This window comes from Amblyomma maculatum, chromosome 5 (assembly GCF_055883805.1).
Source record: "Amblyomma maculatum isolate TAMU_Amacu chromosome 5, ASM5588380v1, whole genome shotgun sequence".
NCBI classification, from domain to species: domain Eukaryota; kingdom Metazoa; phylum Arthropoda; class Arachnida; order Ixodida; family Ixodidae; genus Amblyomma; species Amblyomma maculatum.
Genome location: NC_139348.1, coordinates 117,044,543 through 117,071,021, shown reverse-complemented (window position 1 = coordinate 117,071,021; position 26,479 = coordinate 117,044,543). Strand labels below are relative to the sequence as shown.

The 26,479-nt window shown below is 43.8% G+C and overlaps 1 protein-coding gene across 1 annotated transcript in view; it reads right to left on the bottom strand.

Annotated features, from left to right (window-relative positions):
* The window catches only part of LOC146189305 (fatty acid synthase-like), a 51,446-nt gene extending 25,308 nt beyond the window's left edge, over positions 1-26,138 (bottom strand). Inside the window, exons 1-5 of the mRNA XM_084605231.1 lie at positions 26,058-26,138; positions 25,207-25,392; positions 5,775-5,913; positions 4,526-4,810; positions 3,987-4,187 (exon numbers count right to left, since the gene is read on the bottom strand). Coding sequence (XP_084461357.1) covers positions 3,987-4,187; positions 4,526-4,810; positions 5,775-5,913; positions 25,207-25,392; positions 26,058-26,138 — 892 coding nt within the window. The remainder of the gene's footprint in view (positions 1-3,986; positions 4,188-4,525; positions 4,811-5,774; positions 5,914-25,206; positions 25,393-26,057) is intronic.
* Between the last annotated feature and the right edge of the window lie 341 nt (positions 26,139-26,479).

Genomic DNA, 26,479 nt, shown 5'->3' with positions numbered 1-26,479 from the left:
GTACAGTTCTTCTGTGTATTCCTGCCACCTTTTATTTATCTCTGAGGCTTCCGTGAGGTCCCTGCCTCGTTTGTCCTTTATCACGCCCAGCTTAGCACAGAAGCTTCCTTTGATATCTTTGATTGTCTTATACAGAGCTCTTGTGTTCCTCAATTGGCTGTTGCCCTCAACTGCTTGGCACTGTATGTTAAGGAAGGCATTCTTATCTCTTCTTGCGATTTTCTGAAAATCCGCATTGAGAGCCTTGTATCTTTCTTTTTCCCCCATAACTTTTGTCATCCTCCTTTTCTCAGCTATTTGCAAAGCCTCTTCAGATAACCAATTTGCTTTCTTGCATTTCTTTTGCTTTGGAACTACCTTAGTAGCAACTTCTTGTATTATATCACGAACATCAGTCCACATCTCTTCGGGCTCTCTGCCTTCTAGATCTAATTCTTGAAATCGATTCCTCACTTCAGCAGCATATTCTGATGGAATTTGATCCAGATCATACCTGAAAGGCCTTCTAGTTCTCTGCGTTTTCCTCAATCGAAGCTTAAATTTGGCAACAAGAAGCTGATGATCGGTGCCACAATCGTCCCCAGGCCTTGTTTTTACTGCTTGTATAGCGCTTCTCCATCTCTCCCGGCAAAGAATATAATCAATCTGATTCCTGTGCAGACCATCCGGTGAAGTCCATGTGTACAGGCGCCTCTTGTGCTGTTGAAAATGAGTATTCACTATGGTCAGGTTATTTTTTTGACAAAACTCGACTAGCCTCTGCCCAGCTTCATTTGCCTCACCGAAACCGAACTTGCCTGTAATTCCGGATATTTCTTCACTCCCCATCTTAGCATTTCAGTCCCCAATGAGAAAAAGGACGTCTGATGAGGGAGTGCGGTCTAACAGGCATTGCAAGTCAGCATAAAATCTCTCAACGTCAGCTTCTTCAGCAGTAGTGGTTAATGCATAGACTTGGATAACTGTTATGTTGAAAGGCTGACCTTGGATCCGAAGTGAAATCATTCGGTTGTTTTTGGGGCGGTACCCAAGCACTGCTTCGCCCATTTTTCTGTTTACTACGAGAGCGACCCCATTCCTTCTACTGGATTCGCGCCCACAATAAAAGACATAATGGTCGCCGGAATTAAATTCCCCCATTTCGGTCCACTTGAGCTCGCTGATACCCAAAATATCAATGTTCAATCTATCCATTTCTCGCTTGACGATATCCAGTTTAACTTGCGTCATAGATCTTACATTCCATGTTGCTATGTGATATATTTCCTTGCAACATCGGACTTTCCGGTTGCTTCCCGACACATCCACAACTGAGCGTCCTTTTGGCTTTAGCCCAGCCGCTTCATTCGTCCTGGAGCTACTAGGAATCGCCCTTTGTTCATCCCCAGTAACATGTGGGACGCCTTCCAACCTGGGGGGCCCATCTTCCGGCGCCATATCATTAATGCTATTGTGACTGGTCATAGGGTTTTCTTGGCAGGAAATACTGGAGTGGGTTGCCATAAGCTTCTCCAGTGAATCACATTTTGTCAGAACTCTCTGCCATGACCTGTCTACCTTGGGTGGCCCTACACAGCAGAGCTCACGACTTCATCGAGTTTCGCAAGCCCCTCCGCCACAAGGCAGTAATCCATGAAGGGTACAGGGCAATCTAAACCCCTCTAAATTGCATGCCGGTGTGTGCTGATCAGGTGCAGTATTGAAGGGCGTTCGATAAACGCGTCTCGGAGACGCTTCGAGATTGCTTCATCTGTTTTAAACGAGTAATGTTAGTGGAAAATTTCTGGTGTCAAATATAACAGCATGTTGACCGGCCTTGCCTCAAAAGGAGTCAGCAGTATGCGATTGAGTGATTACTTGGCAGGTCCATGTAGTTGCATTGTGATGTACAGCCCTGATCAAAAGTCCTGAATCCAAAATATTTTCTTCTTGGCCGCAAAATGAAGCCGTCACGACGTCAATAAAATCTCAAGGGCAGTGAAATATTGTGAGATCGTTTCTTACTGTGATAAGAAATCATTTCGAATCATTTGAAATGCTCTTTAACCTTTAATGATATCGTGAAGGCTTTATTTTGCGGCACAGACGAGAATACTTTGGTCTTAGGACATTTGGCCAAGACTTACATCATATCAGACACTATTTAAAAAGTAGGCCAGGACACGCAATTGCTACAAAATTGTTTATCTAGGGCAAAGGCTTCCAGTGGAGCGATTCTAACATGCAATGAAAAAAAACCATACGTTGTCTTATATAGACGTATGGTCCAACTCTGGCTATGCCAGCGACGGTGTTTGAAGCGGGAGCGCTGCCTGGACGACACAATACCTGGTGCCAAGAGTATGCCAGGTGACAATGCATGTACTGTCTTTACCAAAAGTAACAAGGGTGCATGTTTTGCTTCTTGCTTTTGTTCTAAAGCCAACATGGATTCCGAGAGAACCACAACTTGTTGAAAAATGTGGAAAGGAGCTCGCCTTTACTTTACACAGATTTGCAGCTTCAGAACTGGTAGGATTTCTCTGCAACCCGACTGAGAGGCAGAACACGCAGCCTGGTTACTTTTGCCAAAGATGGTAATTGTGATTGGTTTGCTCCTGTAGTGTTCTTGACTAGAGAATGTTTGTTTACTAATATATACCAATAACGGCAGTCCAACTACACTGATACATAAAATCCTCCACCCTTCCTAAAGAAATTGCTTGAATATTGTTATTTCTTGCACATCAAGCCTCTGCTACTTTTGCTGGCATGTGTTGTAAGCACTGGCAGCGACAAACCAGTGAATATAAGCCCCACCTTCGACTTAGTAGCCATCCTGGTTGGTCTTGATATGAAGCAACCTTGCATAGATGCGGCGGGCTTCGGATACCCTTTGTAGAAACTGAGCTCCAATGAGATCGCTCCGTGCATATTCATCGGCTGCGTTCAAAAACGTGAAATGCGTCATTATAAGGACTTCTTATTTTTAAGTCGCACATTGATTGCGGTTCTGTAGTAAATATTGAAACGACTTTAAAGAGTTGCTGACACTATTGAACCATTTTTCACGAGTCGACGCTTTAAAGATGAAACGTATATCAATGATCTGGGTCTATATCACAAACACATATTTAAATATCAGAATATTTTCTTGCTTCTTAAACTCAGGAAAGCTTCATTTGTTATTTTACTCTTTGATTTATTTAAATATTGCCGTCTATCTTACAATTGCATACTTGTTATCCGCTTTGAGAGCTCACCCCATATATCACCATATGGGGTGAGCTCCATATCTGTCGGATATCTCACCCCATATCTGACTCATATCTCATACTCCTTTAGAGGAAGGTCTTCAAGAGTTCAGAAATTCTAGGGTGCAATGTTGTCACTATATACATACTTAAACCATTAAAATCTCTTCTTTATGCTTTCTAGAACACCCTATACACTTGATGGGGGAAATGCATTGAGATATAAAAGTAGTCAAACGCTTATGTTTCGCCCTAAATGCAGACCTGACACCGTATTTCATTCATCACATTTTTTGGGCAATCAGGACCGACAAATTTTTTAGCAGAGTGTGAAACGTCTTTAAGCAAACATACTATCTTTCATACAGTCCTGTGTGAAAGGCAACCCAGCGTCAATAACGCGCGCCATTGTAAGATATCCGTACGAACGTGAGTCCGTGACCCAGGGATATCATGTCTGACTCAGAATACGAGGGGCATAATTATCTCACCCCCCATCTAAACGTAGAGGTCCAAGTTTGCAGCATGTGCCAGATCGGACATATCATCTGGTCGCATGATGTAAGGCAACCATGCGCCCATTCAGTGCTTGGACATGCCAGTCGACATGTAGCTATCACCACCAGCCAGTGCCATTCCGGTCACTATGCGTTTACAACGTCAACGTCGTCATTGCCGATGCCAGATTTTCATTAAAATTAGAACTTTAGTCTGTTTCGTTAACACCGAAATACAAAAAAAGAAAAGAAATACCTTCGGCGTCAAAGGTTCTACATTTCCCTCTTGTTGATACTGTGCCAAGGCGCACACACATCAGTGTTGATGTGGGGTTGACGAGGAGGTTCGCGCCGCCTACGATAGCAGCCTTGCACTGCCCCGTACGCATTGCCAGAACGGCTTGGTTCAGTGCCATCATACTCGACGAACAAGCGCTGGTGATGGTGAAGCTAGGACCTACGCAATGAAAAAGAAATTTCAATTGAAAACACCCATACGATGGTCCCAGTTAACTTCTTTATTATGACTCATTGGCTCCCATAACAAATATGACGCTACCGTTCTTGCGAAATGTTCATTGTTTTCACCAAAGTGTACGATGCAAAGTGAAAACTGCTTCTGCTAATGAACACTGAAGGCCACCCGGTATTAAAAGCTTCAGAGAATGAATGCCTAAAGTTTTAAAGCATAAATGTGTTTTAGACAATTCGGAAGTAACTGAGTAATTCTAATTTGACAAATAGCTTACATACCACGAAAATTGAAGCAGTATGAGAGGCGGTTCGAAAACGAACATAGCGTTGTTCCGAGTCGCGTGTAGCCGTCGGCTTTAGCAGGGTCCGCATAGAGAGCACTGCCCATTTCGTTCCCGGTGCTACCAACGAAGACTCCGACCTTCTGCCCTCGTAACACGGCGGGGTCATAGCCAGCGTCGACGATCGCTTCGTAGGTTGTCTCCAGCAGCAACCGTAACTGGGGGTCCATCACGTCCGCTTGCCGTGGTGGTGTCGTAAAAAACTGGGCGTCGAAGCGTGTCACATCTCGAATGGTACCCATATACGCTGGAAGGCCTAGGAGACCTGAGAGAAAAGAAGGATATGCGCTTAGCACCGAAACATACATGCTATGCTCGATCTTGACCTGCGTGAAGACTTTTTTTGTTATTTGCTGAACGCTTCGCCCAACAGTCAAAGGTCAAGACTGTCCGCTTTCTAAGCCTGCTACCTGAGCACAATAAAGATGCGAAAAGCTGGATGTGTTGATATCAGCTTAAGTGCTTTCTTCACTAGCTGCAGGACCAGATTTGCGATAAGTAAACTGAATAGTTGCATTTATTTTGCCTGAAGTAATAAATCCGAGTGTAAAATATTCGTGCGCATGCAGCCACGGGTGCTTTCGAATCTATATGTGTGCACTAAGTTTGGTGGTATGAAGGTACGGATGATAATACCAAATCAAATAAAGTGTATAAGATCTTGCCATGACCGAACGCAGTATACTACTACAAAGAATATATCTCGATTATGCCTAAGCAGAATGTTGTCCACATCATAATCAATGTTACCTATTAAGGCGCTGATCACGTGCTAGTGCACCCTCTATGCAATTGAGGGATCAAGCCAGAAATAGGCAGTCTTCCACAATGCAGTTGAAAGAAGGATAGGTGCAGAAAACATTGAAGTGCCCTGCAGACCAGTCTTGTAATACAATGACGGCATTCACGTTTCATAGGCAGAAAAGACAGTGCTTTCTGAAAGATGAAGGCAAATATGCCATTATTTCTCGTTTTTTTTCTATAGTTGCATACAGTTTTGTGCCCTTGATGTATCAACGCCATCGTTTTCATCACTGGACTGCGCACCAATGGCGTCTCCAACAATGCGTAGTCAGTAAAAGCGCACGTTCTCGACTCTTTCTTAAATTTTGTTTCAGATATTGCTTCTTCCGGCACCGGTATTGTCCTCGTACGTGTGAATAGAAAGATCGCAGAAAATCTTTAGAAAGGCTTGCTTTGAAAATATCAACTTTTTCCAACGCCCTCACCTCGTGGCCAACGTGCTTCATCGTCTGTCACCATGTCCTCTCCCGCATACAGCTTCTTCTTAAACTCAACCACGTCATCCACGTGAGGGAAACGTCCAGACATCCCGGAGATAACGATGTCATCATCGGCCATGGTTTCCTGAAGAGAAGCAAAGGTAACAAGGCGCGACGATTGTACACGCAAGGAAGCACAGGGATTAATTCCTATTGAAAGATTAGTGGTGGAAAGTTAAAAGATGAGCACTTTTGCAAACAGAAGTGGAGTCATAACTAAGCTAAAGATGTACAATGTAACAGGCCATGTGAAGAGAAGTCAATGCTAAGAACGCAGCACATCTATGACATAATGGCGAGGAAAAACGTTGCGAGAAATATGTCGTCAGTACAGCGTAAGTAACACTCAAAATATTCAATGATATAGAGGGCTAAGTCGAAGGTTTAACAACTTGTATTTTAAACCCGAGGACTGATACTCTGGGCGCCTTCTGCAGGTTTATATCAAGGAAAACATACGCAAGTCATATATGATTGGACAGTTATTAACTACGAATGTATTTTCTTTCTTTATGTAAACTATCAAAGTGCGAAACCAAAGACCGTGGACAATAAATGTGCGGTATATGTTTGGATTTATACATCTTTTGCGTAGATAGAAATTGCGAATGCAAAACTGCTCATTTGAAAGCATGTTCAGCTGTCATTCCTGCAGCGTAAGCCAAATATTGCAGTTGTTAAACGTGGTAACTTCGCAACACAATGATAGCACCTTCAACGTAAACACAAACAACAAAACACCTTGATTGCTGGCGTAATATGTTTAATAAGCATAATATTATAAGCTTGCAAAATCAGATATCCAACTGAAGGGATTTTACGATGCGCATCTGAGCCTTCAATATTATGAGCGACACATTCGATCAGCATAGGCATAAAACGGGGCTTACGTTTTCTGCTGACGGTCGTCCATTTCATAGTATAAATTGGCCACTAACTAAATATTAAAATATATCGCATACCTCCAGGAAATGCATTTTCTAATCATTAAGTTATATTGCGTACAGCATGCGCAAATTGCTCTAGAAACTCTCCGCACAGACTGCTCAGACGTTTTCCTCGTACGTTTTAAAACACAGTTTTGAAAGCCTTCAAGATGTGACTATATATGAACCGGTCTACGAAAATCGGCAGCAGCAAACTAAACCGAAATGGATGCTGCTTTGATGAATAACATACGATGTTTACGGGAGAGTGTGAGTTTTATTAGCATTCTTACAGCCTGCTGCTTTGGGACGTTAAACCCTAAAAACCAAACGTAGTTTGCGCTGTTATATTTTTGTGGAAGGCTTTTTAAACGCGACAATTGACTTAACTTGATGGACACTCTGTACTACGAAGTAGAACAGTTAGAATAGAGGTAGCAAGAATCCTACTCATTCTGAGTTTAGGACCTCGGCTTGATGCCTAGGTTCTTATCGAGAATTTGCACATTTTTTAGAACAGTGTGAAGACTTAAACGCCCTTGTCACGTGTATATGTTATAAGTTAAGCAAGCACTTGATTTCAGATATGCCTGATGGTTTCTGTACATAAGATCCTTCATGTGTTGACAGCAAACTGGAGCAACTGTGTGATCTCTTTCATCAGAAAACTGTTCGGCCGAACATTGGACGCCGTCATGTACCCAAATCCGCGCTGGGCCTGAGGCTTGCTTCATGAGCAATGTGCATTAAACGTTCACTGACGCTCTGATGTCGAAGGCCCTACATGAAAATCTTGCACTCGCTCAAGTGCAATTCATAGGAGGAAGAGATTCAAGACGTTTTTTGCGGGACACTGTTACGGATTGAAACGTTTGCGAACGTCTCCTAAACATAGATAGAGGCTGCGAATGACCGAAAGGTGGTAAACAAGCCGTCCATGCGAAGGCCGGCATCCCGTGCCGACTCTACTGCGTCGCTGACTCAAGGAGTCATCTACTCAACAATGACTACCTCTACAGTGCCTATGGACATATCACAAGACATCTACGAATGTCGCTATGCGTGCGCCCACACACGCCGACATTATGATGCCTCAGAATCTCCCACGTGTCTTCTCCTCATTGTGTGCACAAACTTACCATTGCTTTGCAGACCTTGAAAATGACCTTCCGAATATGGCGAAGAAATGCTTGGTAGGCAACCCGATGCTCAAAGCGGTTTAGCGTTTTGAGCTAACCTCGCCCAATTTAGCGCTATTAGTTCAGATGCAGGCTGAATGGCAGGTCACACTGGCTACCCAGACTACCAGTATACTGTACGCAGACGTAGACGTTGGTTCACTGAGATGCCGACCATGAACTCCACCGTGCTCTAATCGTACTGTTAGAACGAAATGGCCCTCCCTTGCCCTGACATCGCGTATTTCACCGTATGAAGCGTAAAGTGCGAATTCCCTGGACACTGCGGCGCAAATGAAATCATTTGTTTTGTGTGATAGAAGACATACGAGAGGATGCTGTCCGTTGCCTGTCAAGTAAATACTTCTAGCAGAGTCACTTAGGTCTCTTGGGCAGTAATTTTCACTTTTGATGTGTTCTACGCTGGCGCCACGCAGAGTTTAATGATTGTACGAGTTCTGCAGGAAAGCTAAAAGTGATACGAACAAAGTTGGTAAAAAAGAAGACCGGCTTACGTGCAGATTGACGCCAGCTAAGGCTCATTCTGCCCCCCAGGTTAAATGAAAAAGCTGAGAGTGAAATCATAATAGTGTCAAGCATTTCAAATGTCCAAAATCGTTCACTCTTCAGAAGAGATGTTGTGGGGTGCAGGTGCTATAGGTTAAGAGTGCGGAATAAGCTAGCTAAAGAGGTAGCGTCTGAGACAAATTATGTAATCCACTGCATGTGGTGTTCCGCCACAACGTTCGTACCTGGCGCGCCGATTCTTCTCGTACTCCTTAATGAGTTTTCATGTCATTGTTGAGTTGTTTCTATCGAAAGCTTCACTATGTCAGATAGTTCGGGCAGTCGGGTATACACGATTTTCACCTTGAAAACGTTTAAAGGTCAAACTTCTGTTTTAAGCCTGGTGATTGCCATGTGATTTGGGGGCATGGTTCCATATTCCACAATGTGGCTTATGACTACAGTCAAGGTTAAGGTCACGTGACATGACGTCAGTGTGACGTGGAAGTAGAGAGCGTTAGACGGCCGATACTATCAAGGTCAAGTTCACGTGAGGTGACGTTAATGGGATGTGTGCGGCATAGTGGCCCGTGACCACTGTCAAGGCTAAGGTTACGTGAGGCGAGGTTACTGTGACATGGATGTGGAAAGCGCTAAGAGAAAGATACTGTAAAGGTCAAGGTCACGTACGTGAGGTAACATCAGTGTGCCGTGGAAGCAGAGGGCGCTATAGGGGCGATACGTTTATAAATAGGGGCCCCCGGGTTCCTGCATGCGCTACAATGCTGCGCAAGATGGACGAGGACGAACACCCTCCCACAGTTGCCCGCCGGAACGCGAAGGCACATCGGAATCCGGCACTGAAAAAGCGGCGTGCTGAAGAGACCGATGAAGAACGGGCTTTACATTTGAAGAAACGCACAACCTGTTTAATCCAAGCTTGTGAATTAGCGTAGGCTTGTGCATGAAACTTTCGCTTTCCTCCAGGGTTGACCAAAGTTAAACCAGCAGCTAATGTTTGGTCGGTCATGTAGACCTTATGCACACAAAAGACGTCTCTAATCGTATCTATTTGTCAGAACCTTTGGTTAAGTTTCTACGGGTAGGTGATTCTGTTCAAACAAAAGTTTCAGAGTCAATCTTGCCCACCCCCATTCGAGGATAAAGCAGACTTAGGCGACAAACCTTTCTCGGCACAATCTTTGTGTCAGTTCAGTTCAGGCGTTCAGTCGTGTCCGACTCTTCGTGACCCTATGGACCATGTCACGCCACGCTTTCCGGTCTCTCACTATCTTCTTAACATCACATATCTTCATCTGCAATGCCTCGAGAATGCCATCTAACCATCGCGTTCGCTGCCTACCCCTTCTCCGGCGACCCTCAACCTTTCTCAACATCAAATCTTTCTCCAGCGACTCCTCTCTTCTCATCAGATGACCAAAGTAGCTGAGCTTTAACTTTAGAATTTGACCCTCCAATGAGCAGTCAGGGTTTATGGTCGACAATATCGACTGATTTGATCTTCTGGCAGTCCAAGGAACTCTTAAGAGTCTTCGCCAGCACCACAATTCAAACGCGTCAATTCTTCGGCGGTCAGCCTTTTTCACAGTCCAACTCTCGCATCCATACATCACAACTGGAAAGACCATAGCACGGGTTATACGGATCTTGGTTGGCAGACTAAAGTCTCTGCTCTTTACTAGGCGGTCAAGGCTAACCATTGCTCTCTTTCCCAGAAGCAGGCATCTCCTAATTTCATGGCTGCAGCCTCCTTCCGAGGTAATCTTGGCGCCCAAGAACAGAAAATCTGTCACAGCTTCCACTTCTTGTCCATTGATGCTCCAGGACTTGATAGGGCAAGACGCCATGATCTTCGTCTTTTTAATGTTCAGTTTAAGCCCAAACTTCTCACTCTCTTCTTGTACGCGCATCAGAAGTCTCTTGAGATCCACTTCACTTTCTGCCATTAAAGTGGTATCATCCGCATATCTAAGGTTGTTGATGCGTTTTCCAGCGATCTTCACTCCAGCTGAAGACTCGTCCAGACCGGCCTTCCTCATGATGCACTCTGCATATAGGTTAAATAGGCAGGGCGACAGTATGCAGCCTTGCCTCACCCCTTTCTCAATAGGAAACTAATCAGTAAGACCATGCCCAGTTCTGACTGTGGCCTCTTGCCCTTCATAAAGGTTCCTGAGGAGACAGATGAGGTGAATTGGAACTCCCATCTCTTGGAGAGCTTTCCACAATCTGCTGTGATCTACGCAGTCAAACGCTTTCCCATAATCAATAAAGCAATCTTTGTGCACGACGGAATAAAAAGGACATTCTGTCAGACTTACTCAGAACATACTTCAGACGGCAACAGAAATAATTATCGTCATCCCCATGTTTGTACCCACTGGAAAGCAAGCCACTCTCCCGTATCACTCCATGTTCCCTGGTTCCCTGCCCGCTACATCAAATTCATCCTTGCAAACATTATAATTCTGTCCGACCCCCTAACTTACTAGTTGCCACTCCCAATCTCGCCTTCGTTTACAATAATTTCTGTATTTGAATTATCAGCTTAATATAACGAGGCATTAAATTTGATATTCAATGCCAGATGTTTTCCAATACAACATGGTTAGTTACCATAAAGATCGAGGAAGAATTGCGTTTTGTAATCCCTGCTTTCCCTGATCTCCATTAATATGGAATGAAGGCTGCGAAAAAGTAATATATTACAAATATCTCGCTCTTAATTTACGAAATATAAAATGAGTGAGTACGCTCAGGAGTAATTGACAGGTGTGAAATTTCTGTATTAGCGTCATTGTGAAGCAAAAAGAGCTGCAAACACGAACACAACTGGGAGCACACAATCACCAAGATGGACCAGCAGGCGAGCTAATGTAACTTTTTTAGAGCGTTAGCTCCAATGCTGCCATTCCTGGAGGTCAAATCAAGCCTGTATTTGACCTCTGATAAAGGCATGTAGTCGCTATTCACGCACGCCATCGCTGCGCCAGAGGTGGCAACCTTGTCTGTCGCCACGTATATAAAATATCGATGTCTAGCATTATTCGGCTATTGTAAAAGCGATGCTGACTACCGAATTTGGCTTATAGCGGCCTCACATTTGGCTCGGGCCACTCTAGAAATTCGGCCTTAGCCGATTTAGGTTAAAATCGATGTCGGGTAAAATTTTATTATGACTAGTACGATGCCGAATTCCAAATTGGACTCGAACCAAAAACAAATTTCCTCTCGACCTATTTGACTTAAAATCGTGCTACGTCATGTGTGAAAATCGTCATTATAGATACTTTACGCAACAATGCAACCTACCCGTCTTCCTGTATCACTAATTATCTCGGAACTAACGCTAAATCTTCAGTTTCGGCAGCGGCTGACTACTACCAATTTTTTTTTTTATAAAAATATTAGAATTAATGTGTTAGCGATCAGTTGATTAACATTAATGGAAGGAATACAGAGGTCTTAGGTAACACGACCAAATATTAGACGGCAACGATGTCTTGCGTAAACGCTGACACGGGACTGAACTAGGCTGATGCTGGTGTACGTATATATTTAAGCGTGTTAATAAACGTTTTCTGTTGAATGTAGGCAATGTGTTACCCGTTTTGTATGTAGCGCTTTGCTTTTGTTGTTTCATAAGTATTGTTCATCAATTTATTCGATTATTTGGAATCGTTATAGCTTAGAGCCAGGAAACATTGTTGACAGTAGGAACGTAAATAAAATTGAGTGGTTGCATTCTACAAGAGTACTGATCAAGTGTTTACAATATAGAGGAGAAACCAAGACTAGCGGTTTATTATTCGCTTAGGGCGTGCGTGGATAAACGAATTACAGGTACGCATGCAAAACAACGAGGCAGTATACTTTGGGCAAAGGGGTGAAGAGATGCTGCGATGAGGAGAAAAGGGATCTAATTGGTATAAAATAATGAGACATCTGGGAAGAAAGAATAATGTCAGTGCTTACCGTCGGAAATAGAGCTTTCTGCTTAACGACAGACGTCCAGTCGGTATTAGAAATAAATTGATGAACTTCGGGAAAGTTACACTCAAATTTCCGAAGCAAAAACTACAAGCTATTAGATGTGAAAGGGCATCGGCTGGGCGTCTTTCAAATCACAAGAGGCTGAGAGTGAAATATTGCATGACGAATACCTGGTTAACTGATCTGTGATAGGTGGGCAGCTATGGTATTTAAATACTTCTACGGTAGAGCGTTGAATCATGGTGCTGGATAACGATCAGAAAACTTACTAAAAGGAGTAGGAGGAGGAGAAAGATGAGAATAAAAGGCAGGGAGGTTAACCCGTAACGGCAACTGGTTTGCTACTCTGCTCTGGGGGAAGGGGGTGAGTGTACGTAAAAGTTGTGAGAGAGGGATGGCTGAAGTTAGTACAGTCACATCACATCACCCGTCACAGTCATATCACTCAACATAAAAGCAAAATCACAGTCTTTCGATTAGGCGTGTGCTTTTCATAAAGCACACTAGAACGTATGTGAGAACCGTCTACGGAACATTACACATCAGACATGTTTTATGTAAAAACTGTAGAAACCAAATTGTGACAGCAACATTCTACAGAAAATACAAAGGACACGACGTTCTATATGAGACTAGTTATAGGCTTTGTTGAAACACTATGCAACAAGAACAAATTACTAAGGCGGTGGAAGCAGGGCTCTGCGTGGCAGATCCTTTGAAACCATTGAACTTCTTCACTAGAAGGCAGCATTGTAAATCGTGATGCCGATGCAGGTGCACTCATTTTCGCTATGAACTTGGTTTTTCTATACAAAAAAAAAGGAAAGCGAATGAATCCTAACTGAAGGTAATAAAAACCATAATAAACCTGGTGGATAAATAGCCAGGTAATGATGTAAAGAAATGAAATCAGGAGAAGAAAATAACATCTTTAAGCCTATATTCAGCATATAGCTTGGGTGAATGTAGTTGAAGAAGACGACAAGCCGCTAAGTAGTCCTTGGTCTAAAGTTCTCGCTTAATGTCCTTGTACGTTTTTGCTTAAAGGCGACACCGCTACAATTCTAGATGAGAGGATCGCATCATTTACTTCGTAATAATGTTAAAGGCTTCACTACAAACAATTTGTACTATAGGCTCTTCTGAGCGAGAAGGGGCGGTGGGTATCAACCTTCCATGATCCTTAGGTTCTGAATTAGACACACTGCTCCAAGCTCAGGTGAGCACGTTCGAACGGCTCGATTTGGGTGGGACCGTACATTTACTCGTACGTTGGGGTTCATATATCGCAGAGAATGTCAACTGTATACTAATAATTAATATTTGCAGGTTACCAGAGACTCAAAAAAAGTTACTAAATAAGTGGGTAGTAATGCAACTAAGCAAAAGAAGCAGCAAGGCAGAGGCAAACTGGAGGCATTAAAACTTTAGCATCAAGACAACAAAGGTAAAGTTTAATTGTGTCAAATTTTTAGGAACAAATTGGAAATATTGGCGCTAAAAATAGAGGCCATTTTTAATTTATAAAAATATTCGGCTGCCAATATTTTCACCTGTAGGATATGTAATTTCAGAAACTGTAGAGCAGAACACCTGGTTGACTATACCTTAAAGTAAAAAGGTGAAATGAATATTAAGGTTAAAATCATATTCTTGCCTCCATTACCAAATTTCCACGTCATTTTCAATTTCCATATCATATTGAAGGTCGAATAAGGCGGACGTTGATTAAGGCCAAATGCCCAACCATTGACCAAGAGCGCACAAAAAACTGCACTACATTATATTTTTCCTCCTTGCCAGTTTAGCCTCAATACATTTAAACCCAAAAACGTTCACAGGAGCGTGCCAAATTACATTTTCACACCATATATTTCCATGCGTACCGCAAACATTTTCATCGACGTGAGTGACTTGCACTTCTGTGCTCTAAAGATTATGAAGGCTGAGAAGAGTAATCATTTCGTATGTCACGCCACCTACATCTATGACTTATAAAGAGCGAATGCCAAAAGCAGTGACTGCAAATCTTTTTCTAAGATTCTAGAGGAACATCCCACTAAGTGCGTATATGCACTAGTATATGCTCATATGCCGTTTTTTTTTTCAATCCACAAAATCAGGGATGCGCATTATCTCACATTCTTATCATTAGCCGAAACCTTTCAAGAATGAAACGCAAAAGCACATGCGTATAGAGTTGAACCTATACTTTTAACGGCCAAAATGCTCAGCTATATTTAGGTGTTCTTCCGCCCACTCTCGCTCACTGGTTCTTTTCACAAGCGGGCAGCTGAAGAACGGCAGCGAATGTTTTGCTTGAAAGTGAACAACATACTTTTTTATACCAGCTGATGGCATTATGTTCAGTGGACAAGAGTTTCAAAATAAATAGAAGATGACAGCATCGTTTTGATTCCTAGCCACAAGATAAGGATATTTACGAAGAAAAGTTGTTTTAAATTAAATATGAACGCACACCACCCGTCACTGATGGATATGGTGAGGAGGTAAATGAATCTTTATTCATGAATGTTGTACAAGCTCTCTCTCCCTTCACACAGTTTATAGGAGAGTTAGCTACCAAGCACATATACTATTTGATGTACGAAGCTCTAGATGACATGTTTCGACAGAAATAAACATGTTGCTTCAGAAGCGAACTAATGACCATTATGTGCATGAAAACAACGAGGACGCATCGTTAAAGGCGTCATGGATAATTATGAAGCATGAGAGGCTGAACTAAGTCAAGTGAATTAAGAGCCGAAATGACAGAAAAAATGTGAGGAGGCCTCCTTGTATAAAAATGTTTTTCAAATGTTACAGACGGAAATACTCCACCTGTTGTGCTACATGCAGTTTTGAACATTAACTATACTATCCCCTTGAAAATGCAACGGTCATACAGTCTACACGCGAAAATACACAGTAATTTGACAGAATGTGTTCATATAAGTAGTTAGCCCTTTCTTGGGTAATTCGATTCTTAAGATGCTAGCCGGTTGTAGGCAAAATGTTTTCCTTAGTGCCCCATTTTCCACAGCCTTTTAAAAGGTCGCGCCGCTAATTTCGGGCGATATTATTTTACAGGTGCGATGACATTCGAATATTGCGCGCAAAAATACCATCAGTCATATCACGGCTCAAATGCGTGCAATTACTCGCTGTCAACTCATGCAGTTTCACTGTGTCACTCATTGCAGTTTGGGATGAGTGCCAGTGCTTGTGACATCTTTCGTAGCTTTTTACACTGCTCATAGCACATCTGCGCTCTGTAGAGAAACATCGAAAACCACTTCCAACGCTTGAAAATTTCTATTTGATGTATGACCTTTGGAAAATAGACCTCGCGCACTGTTTGTGACAATGCGAAGAGGAAATGTCCTTAACTGCGATAACAGACATCTGCCATCCTTTTCGCTGTGTTCCACACGACGGGAGCATGGCGACATGTACATTAACTTATATTCTGTCCACGGTACTCCACGAGAAGATGTGTGTTCGCTTCCTTAAAGGAAACAGGAGTCCGTCACAGATTATTTCAAGGTTTATTCTTGCGGTGCGGAAACCGATTGTGCAGCAAGGACGTTGCAAGCCTTGACTCATTCTTTCTCCAGAACTTGGATCTGGACTAATAACTATAATGGGTGATTGTAGGGATTCACAAAAGTATAAAATTTAGGTGTAACTGCACCGTAAAAATTACAGGAAGATCCTGCAAGGCCACCTTTAGCTACCAACAACAATATAGGCACAATTTTGTGGCATAAGTTAGCCAATCAGGGGATTCTATGTCCACTCTTAGTCTTATTCCGTATTCTCCAATTTTTTCATTATACAAGGGGAATTTGAAGACCCCATTCTTTCACTAAACCACAGCTACAACACAGGTGCAGCATATTATGTGGAATGCAGTAATAAAATTAAAGCGCTTCTGTTGGAAACAATTGTGAGCACCCTTTACATGACTTACTAAGCGTTTCCATGTGTTTATTTCCGAAATCGGAATACTAGCTGCCCTTGTTTGTTTCCGGCAACTACAATTTCAGTTTTGTTTCCGAATAATTATTAAGGCTTTGAGTACCGATCACAAGTATGTTAATAAATTTAGCATATTATAGATAATAAGGGAGCAGTTACTAATTGACATCGACCCTGAGCAGCCGAACGCCCACAACAGATTATTAGCCACATGGCATTGCTTGGGTGGATGTCAATTAGTAACTACTCCATTTTGCAAATCTGCTCCAGCTTAGGGATTTTCCCTAAATTTTCTATCATGGACTGTTTGATTCTTAAAAACTATTGGGTTCATCGGGTCGCTAATATTAGCGGTAGATAAGTATGCTCAATGAAGGCCTTCCTGAAAACGCTCTTCTTCATAAAGAGATTTTTTTTAGGGCAGGATGTATATACCACCAGGGTATGACCTGCCAGAAAGAACACCCTAAGAAGATTCCACGGCGTAATCCTGGCATGTGTTCGTGAAAGATGACGCAGTAATCTTTTTAGGAAGCACACATACCATTTTCGATTTTTGTTATCTCACAGAAACATCCCAAAACTACCAGGATTAAAGATAGATTATAAACGCAGCCAAAGGCTAGGAAAAAGCAGCCATATAACCAAATTACTATTCTTCATGTTAGCTTCTACGACCTGTAACCTTCCTTATCTCTTACACTATAATTATGCTCATTAATACTTAAGGACAGCGTAGGCTACATTGTTCGGTAAGGTTTGAAAAACACATGAAGCGAAATTTTTTTGCCACGGCATACGCTCGGTGCACTTCTAAAATAATACAATCAGACTCATCGGGCTGTATTGATCCAGCAGTTCATTTATTTCGTAGCCTCTGTCTGCCAGCTCTCGTTGCCAAATGTCAGGCTGGATGCCCTTTGAGATATATTTTCTATCTGTCATTTCAGTTGACGGGAATGTGTTTTGCTTGGTTTTCTACGCCGTTGCACCTCGCGTCGGGCTCTTCAAATTGTATATTGGCCATTGGTGTATTAAAGTTGCAAAATGTGTCTATTAAGCATTCACCATTTTGCAATCATTATGTTTATTCTCAAGAGCATCTCCGAGAGCAATATCGAATGACGCTTCAAAGGTGGGTTAAAACTTTCAGGTACCACCGAAATGACAATGAAATACGTATCTCGGAATCGGCCTACGTGGCTCAACATCCCTTATATCTCGCTTTCTTTAAATAGTATATCGTGGTACGAGCTTATATGTTAAACCTAGCTGTCATAATATATGTTATAAAGAAGACTGCAAAATGTATAGTGATTATGCAATGGCTGCAGCAAAAAAAAAAATATGGGACACTTATGCGCTGTCAATAAAGGTATGGCGTGATAGCCTATGTTACCAGCCGCCATATAGTGTCCCGATTTAACAAATCTATATAAACGTCTCTGAGCGACAAAACGTAGCGTTAATGCAGTGGTACTCGCAGGCTGATTCCGATCTCACCCTCCTATTACAAAGGAGAGGTCCAAATTAGCAGATCGCGCCAAATGTAGCATCAGATAACCCTACGTCCACGCAGTGCGTAGTCCTATCACCAGCCAGCTAACGCATGCGATCGCTATGCTCATGATTTTGCGATGTCAACGTCAACAGCGATGTAAGATTAACCGTTAAAGGGGCCCTTTAACTTTACCGGGTAATGAAAATAATGTCTCAGAGCGCGGTCATTTGCTTTTAGTTTGCTACTTTTAGTTGAGCTTGGTCCCGGCCGAACTTCGTGCGATTCTTAGTACTAAACTTAACTGGTGGGTGTGCCACCGAGAACAAATACATTATAGAAGCGTTATCGTTAACCGACCCCAGTTTATACTTCTGTGGCTCAGTACCACGCTCATGACCAGTCTGGCAAACACATATGACCGGGCATAAACTATTGAATCAGGTTCCTTTCACACTTTCACGAGTGTGCAAAAACCGCCCTTCACATATACCTAATGTTATTGTAGCGTATTACACAAACATTTCAGTGTTTTTGACATGAAACGCGTCTTTTAAAAATTTATGTAATCATCTTCATCATAAGCCTGACTATGCCCAATGAAGGGAGAAGGCCTCTCCCATATTTCTCCAATTAACCGGGTTATGTGCTAGCTGCATCCTCTTGACCCTTGCGAACTTCTTAACCTCATCCACCCACCTAACCTTCTCCGCCACCTGCAACGCTTTCCTTCCCTTGAAGTCCAATTTGTTACCCTAAGCGTCCATCGGTTGTCCTTTCTACGCACTACATGCCCCGTCCATGCCCATTTTTTCTTGATTTCCAAATGAATGTCATTGACTCGAGTTATTTCACTGCCCAACTCTGAGCGCTTCCTATCTAAGAACGTTATACCTACCAATTGTACCAGCCGGTGCAACAAACCGATAAACCGAATCCGGTACGAAATTGATACAGGATTTTTCAGTAGGGACTACATTGACTGCAAGCCGAAGCGGTAGCCATATTTTGTATCCTGCTTATCCGTGCTAGGTGTGCAAGGCTCCGCGTATGGTGAAGAGCGGAGCTTTATTCTCGATAAAAAGGCACATATAAATGTTGTGCGGACGCAACGCGTCATGCGCAGATTGGGCTGGGCTGAGTGATGTCAGGTTCGCTGAGATCTGCTAAATGTTCCCTCTTTGGACAAACCGAGTTCAGCGTCGCTTGGTTAGAGAATACAGACATGGTTCGCGTCGCACTCTTGTGATCTGACGTCGCCCCACGGCGGGCTCTTAGCAAGGGTCTTCTTGAGGGGCGGGACTGCAGCTTCAGGTGGCTGTCCTATCACTCGTAAATTTTGTAGTGCGTGTCGAATTTCCTTGCTGTCTTCAGTTTTGACGATCGCTGAGCGAGGTTGGCTAGATGGCCTGAAGACGATAGCTGGAGACTAGGTCTGGTTGATCGTGTCGTACGTGGTGACCTCCTGCCACAATCGTAGAAAGTCCTTTGGCGTTGGCGTATCTCACTAAGCCGGCTGTGCACCATGTTGCTGGGTATCACCTGTGGTTCTAAGTGGCTTGTCGGTGCCGAAAGTGGTGTACCTTATTGGCGTCCCACCAGCCTCTGCACAGGGGACTGTAGCACATCACCGCTCGGAGTATTGCGCCACTCTAGCAAAGCTATTTGAAAAGCATACAGTTTAAAGGAGCACTTTTTTAGATGCATCTTGGCTTCCTTCGCCGGTCTTTTCATTATGCCGTCAGACCGCGGTTGGCAAGGACCTGAGGTTATGGCATTGATACCTAGGCTGTTCAGGAAATTGTTAAACTCATGTCTGTTAAAAGGTGGGCCATTATCACTACACAACCTCACACATAAGCCATTAACAAAAAAGATTTCAGAACACCAGGTGCTCAGCGACTTTGCTGTGGCGCTACGAAGTTGGCGGATCTCGAAAAAAACTAGTAAGAGTCGACAATGGGGAGGAGGTGGAGGCTGACGAGGATTTCGAAGGAGTATATCGTAAGAAGGGTCTAGAAACGTGATAAACACAGAAAAGAGAGAATAGGAACTTGCCCACACAATTGGGAGCACTGAGCAAGGATATTGAAGAGTACGCGCTGGTTTTAACGAAGCAAACACAGGGCAACATTTGCATCAAACTGGATAGGAACATAAGGAAGGCAAGTACGTGTCATTTACTTCGGCACCTTCTAGATCCCGACAAGTCTCAACTGGAGGCTAGGCAGTAACTTCACAGGCTAATGCATATCATTTGACGGGAACGCGGCTACTGTCATATCCCAAGTCCGAGACCGTTATATGAGCTGTGAAAACGGTACAGGTTAAAGAATGCCGGATAACGAGGGCCAGGAAAACGCAGAGCTAGACAGCTTGATAACGGCTGCCGGTGTCCGGGCAGAAATAGGTATACTGAGAACAAAAATGGCTGCAGGTCCGGACAGGGTCAGTAAACGAATGCTAAGAATCTGGAACGACGCATAGACACGACTGCTCGCCGCCTTAATGAAGGAGTGTTAGGATGCCGGTCGGTCAGCTACCGGCGACATGGACAACCGCTAAACTCGTGTTCCTTCCGGAGCCGGGAAAACGACCGGGTTTCGAACACTTGCCTTCCATCTCGCTCACATCATGCGTGTGCAAACTAATGTAACGTGTAGTTCAGGTCCGGCTGAACCGGCTTAAGGAGGACAACAATATCTATCATAATATCATGTTCGTATTTAGACCGCATTTAGCCGCATGCGATGTGGTGTAGGAGCTAAAAAAGCACATCATATACACTTCAACAGTAGACACCAAGGGGATCGTTGGTTTAGACGTGTCAAAAGCTTTTGATAAAGTTAGGCACCCAGCAATTCTGAAGAATCTCAGATGTATAGGAGTTCGCACATAAAACTACATACGCGATATTGTCAGCGATAGAACGGCAACTATCAATGTGGGAGGACACACAGTGGAAGGTATCTGTCTGGGAAAGAAGGCCACATCGCAGTGATTGGTGCTATTCCCGACCCTGTGAATTATCGTCATGCTCTGCCTCCCCGCAAAACTGGTGAAATTCCCAGGGCTGAACCGTATATAATACGCAGATTACCTGACTTCGTGGATATGCAGTGGCAGTTATGATCAAATTGAAGAGACACTCCAGCGAGCAATCTATGGTCATAGAAAGATGCTTAGAACCAATCGGGCTCAGGTGTTCTGCCAATAAATGGGAAGTTTTGTCAGTGCACGCCAGCAGTTTTTGAGCCTGCAACAAACTTGTTTTGAATCCCAATATTGTCTCTCAGCGTCTGAAATGCGTCGGATGCAGCCAGTATTTATTTAAACACCATAAACACGATCTCTAATGCTGCGCCTTGGTCTGCCAGGGTGCCTACAGGGTACCGCAAACCTAACATTCTATTTCAGCTTTATCACGAACATTGAAAAATCCCTGTCTGCATACCTTCAGTGTCAATTTACAATTTCGCTCAAATTTTTCTTACGACAACAAAACAATATAGGAATCATAATTCACAAAAACGCTTATTATTCCCAACTGCTATCGCACTTTAAATCGTTTGCCTGCCCTAGCGGTGATTTGTGCTGCTGTTGACGCATTTGTGAGCTGTGTGAGGAACCATGAGTTTCGAAACCGATCTGACAAATGCATTTTTCATCTTTAATAATTGCACTCTTATTTCCTGTCACCTTTACATATAGAAGTCCCTTGCATTCAGAGCTGTTTTCTAAGTTACCATAAAAATTAATGGCGTTGTGAATTTTATTGTAAACACTCCTGCTTGGATCTGATGAGGCTTTCCATATTTCATTTCATTTTAGTTCATTTCATCTTTATTTTTCTGTAAAACACAGAGTGGAGTATGGGGCGGATAAAGAGCAAGGTATGCGGCAGACAAAAAAAAAGCATTTTTGTGGCTGGAAAAAGAAATACGCAGACCATATGGTAACCCCGTGTAAGTTTGATTCACTTGGTTTTTCCAGTGCACGCCAGAATCAAGGTATGGAGTACATGGAGTACAAAGCAACATTATCGTGTTTACTTTTAACCCGCACGCTTCCGACAACGTATTTAGTTTTCTGAATGTCAACGGAGAGTTTGTATCGAGTAAATGTGTTGAAAATATTTATTACGTCTTCATTTATTGTGTTCCCTACAAATAATAGTTTCCGTCGGCATATATTTATGGCTGGGAATATTGTGTTATGAATGGAATGTCATTTGCAAATAACGAGAACAGAACGAGTTCCAGGACTGCTCCCTGCGAATACCAGTTAGCATGACCTGCACTCAGAGAAGTTGCTGTTCATTACTACATGCTCTACGGGATTACGAAGGTAACTATTTAATAAGTCATATTTTCCATGGACGCCCATAAATAAATCGTTCATGTGAAAGGATTGCATATTAACCGTACGGAATGCCTTTTTACCATCTAGGGGTATATCTATGGCAGTTTTGCTGTTTTACATGGCTCTATTGATAGTTTGCGTTAGGAAAAGGGCAGTGGATCGTGCTCACCTAAGCTCTATAAAAAATCCTGACATGGGTATTTGTTATTGTGCTCGGCTTTAGAGATCTTTATATGTAACTTCACGTTCTTCGCCGACACGTGAATGTCTTGATATCATCTGCCAAGGTCATGGACGTGATTTACTTACGTCACTGACAATCGATAAGAACAATAATGCATGAGGTTTGTAGTAGCATGCCGTTGCCTATTCTTGTTATTAATATACACTGTAAACAGGACACGTTTTGATTAACAATGCACGACCGTAATGGCCTAAAGCTAAGGGTAGATTTTAATTACTCAAGTCATTTTTTTTCCGCTATAGCACCTGTACTGAATTTGTCACCTGCTTTTTTGCCTTTAGGTGCCTGACGTCTAAAAATATTGGCCAAGTGGACGTTTAACCGCTTAACAGCCCTAAGCCCTCAAAAAATGAAATATGAACTCACCTCAGCGGGTGTGAAATGTGGATGGCAGCTACTTGGGCAATGCTGCAGATGCTATCACTGGCAACGAGATCCCACTGTAAGGCGGCTGAGGCCATCTCTTCTTCAGTGCAGGCGGCTGAAAAAGCCACGTGGGTCCCCCTTTGTGCTTTATCGTAGCACTGCGACGGTTGTTCAACCAATTTTAATTCGCATAAGCATTGTTCTACGGTGTTCTCAAGCAAGCGAAAGTAATTCAAAACAGCTCCGTCCGTTTGCGTAAAGAGCAGTATAAATGAGGTATCGCTTGGGACGCACGGAAACAGGGCACAATTTTTCAAGAAAGGCTGCAGTTCCTCAAAGCTCTTAACCTGGTTTGAGATGCCAGGCATAGATCGAATAGCGGTGATGCTTGTCTGGATATAGTAGAGAGATTTAGCTTACCGTGATCCGCGACCCTCTACCGCGCGTGGGCGGGCGCACAAGCTGATTGGTCCCCACGCGGCAGGTCTATGTGCACTCTCTCTTCCCAGCAGTGCTTGGGACGAACGACCACAGGCACAGGTGAAATAGTTCATCAGCAACGCAGACCTGATTACGATTCGCGCCCTGATGAAGTCTTTACGCACTTTAACGCTGTCCAGTGGCGGCCGCCACCTGTAATGCTACAGCTTTCGAATGACCGGACATATATCTTGCTACTGTCGTCGACGGGGCGTGCGGCCGCAAGAGTACCACCCCTGACCTAACGCTTTTCATCCGCTTGACACTGAAATTAATCGCCAAGCGCATCCATCAACTTGATATGGCTACACTTACGACGCAGCACAGTTGCGCAGCACCTCGCCACTTTCTGACCGCAGTATGACACCACCAGCCCAGCGACAGAGACGCTCACCATCTCCTCAGCGCCGTTCTCCAACCCCGGAAAACAAGGCGACGCCGCCGATGGAGGTGAGGCCGCCGGAAAGTTAGATTTCTCAATAACCCTGCCTATGTTTATGTTGAAGAACAGACTTCTAGTGCTCATTGATGACATTCGTAATATGGTGATGGCAATACAGGGCGCCGTGTATGTTATGACCTTAGCTTTAAGTAATCGTCTGGGACGCACAGTGCGCTTCAGTGTGAATCAAGCGGCCGTGTTTCGTTGCGTTGGCGGTGAATATTTGGTACCACTTGATGTGTTCCGTTCGAGCGTTGTTGCTGGTGGTCAAGCGTTTAGATCAAAATTCAGCGTTTTCTCGTTTTGTACTTGTGGTTATTGTTGGTATACACTTTTTGCAACAGTGTGGTGCAACTTTAGATTCCCGAACGGGTCAAATTTGATGTCAGCTCTGGTGAAGGGCTTGTCTTCTGATTTGGGAACGTTTCGGTATCGGAGGACACAGTTGTGCCTATGATGTCTGTTGAGTTCATCCCGTCGTATCACCTAGATACCCGTGTGACAATTTTGACGTAATAGTGGAACCTAAAGCCATCACCTGCGCAAAGAAGAGTGTCTTGGTTCTCTATTACATCGTTTCAGTGAATAGAGGTCACACCTTGCTGTGGACAGTGAACTGTTCAAAAGAGCTAGTCGTGTTACCGCATGGAAAGAAAATCGCCCATTTTGAGGAAGGTTTGTTCATATATGTGGCTACGTTAAGTAGCCGTGCTCATGAAGAGAAGGCAGTTCCCAGTGCAGAGTCCTGAGTTCAGGCCATGGTGAGCCCGTCTCTGTCAACAACCGAGCGCCGAATTTTGATTGGTCTACTTCTCAAGCATGTGTCTATTTTAGATTTCGCCCGGGGCCGGTCGCCACAGATTCGAACTTCTCGTGTTCAGCCGGATCCGCCCAATATTGAGGCTGTACCTAGCTTCAAATCACCGAAATCAGTGAAGGAGCGTCGGAGTTTTTTAGCAACCGTTCTTATTTTCGCCGTTTTATCTCCAGGCTCGCTGACATCACCAATTATCTCAAATATATTTTGCACAAAAATGCAGCATTCAACTGGACTGCTGACAGTCACTCTCCCTTCCACCATATGAAATTTCGTCTGGCATCGGGTTCTGTGATATGTGACTTCTTTCCTTCTGCTACAATTGAAGTTCATACCGACGGTAGTGGTATCGGCGTTGCGCAGTGCTCATACAGCATCACAGTGACGCTCAGCATGTAATAACTTCTACCCGTCGTTCGCTATGCAAGTCGGAACGCAATTACACAGTGAATGAACAACAGTGCCTAAGTTGTTTATGCCGTGAAAATACTTCGTTCTAACCTCAATGGAAATTATTTTACTATCATCATTTACACCACTCGCTGCGTTGGCTTTCAAACCTTCGTGATCTTTGCCGCCGTTTCCCGCGATGAGCTTTGCGTCTCCATAATTTCAACTTCACTGGGATGCACAAGAGCGGCTATCAACACGCCTACGCTGACTGCCTGACTGGCTTGCCGCTCAAGACTACTGGTTGCGATGGCGACCACTTCGAATATCACCACAGTCTCCCGATTTCTCCATTGCTGCAAGAAACCGCTCAACGACATGACCTCGGGAACACTCTTCGAAGTGGTTTGATTTCACCGGATGGGGGGGGGGGGGGGGGTTGGTCTTTGTGTTTGTGATGGCTTACTTTATAGGCGGAATTTCACCCTCGAAGGGGCGCGCTTTTTTATCTTTGTTTCCGAAAAGTTCCAAATTCCAATTCTTGAAACGATGTATGACGACGCTACGTCTGGCCACTTGGGTTTCGCCCTGACCCTTCACAGGAGACAGGAAGGATTTTACAGGCCAAAAAGGCGTCAAGCCATTCAGCGCTATGTAACCAGTTCCGTGCTGTACCAGCGTTACAAGCTGCCTACATCACGCCTGTCGAGGCCGCTATAACCTGTCGCACTTCCAACTTTGGGCCTTTTCCACCGTCTCCCAGCGGTAACCGATAGGTCATTGTGTGTATCGACCACCTCACCCGATACATTGAGACAGCTGCAATACCGTCAGCCACTGCTACCGACGTGTCCAAATGTCTGCTGCGGTTTCTCCTTCGAGACGGTCCACCTCGAGTTCTATTCAGTGACCATGGACTGCAGTTTACTGCTGATGTTATTAATGAACTTCGCCTCTGTGCAGTCGATTTCCGTCATTCAACACCGTACCATCCTCTAACGAACGGCCTCGTGTAACGCACCATCCGCACTTTCACCACTATGTTGGCAATGTACTTCGATTCCCACCATAAGACCTGGGATGAGGCCCTCCCTTTTATCATGTACGCATAAATACCGTGAAACATGCGAACACTGGCTACAGTCCGTTCTACCTCCTCTACGCTCGCGTTCACCGCAGCTGTCTGGACCCCCTCCTACCTTTCATACTCAAAGCTGACCCATCTATGGTCGCTACTCTCTGTCAAACTGAAGAAGCCTTGCTCGTCTTCACATTATTAACACATACGCTCGCTCCAAAGAACATTACGACAGCCGTTGCCCGCGTGTCTGCTATGCAATTGGCCATGAAGTGTTGCTGTGGACGCCGGTGCGCAAGCTTGGTTATCTCAGAAGCTCCTGTTCCTCTAAACCGTCCCTTTTGTTATCTTCTGCATTTGAGTTA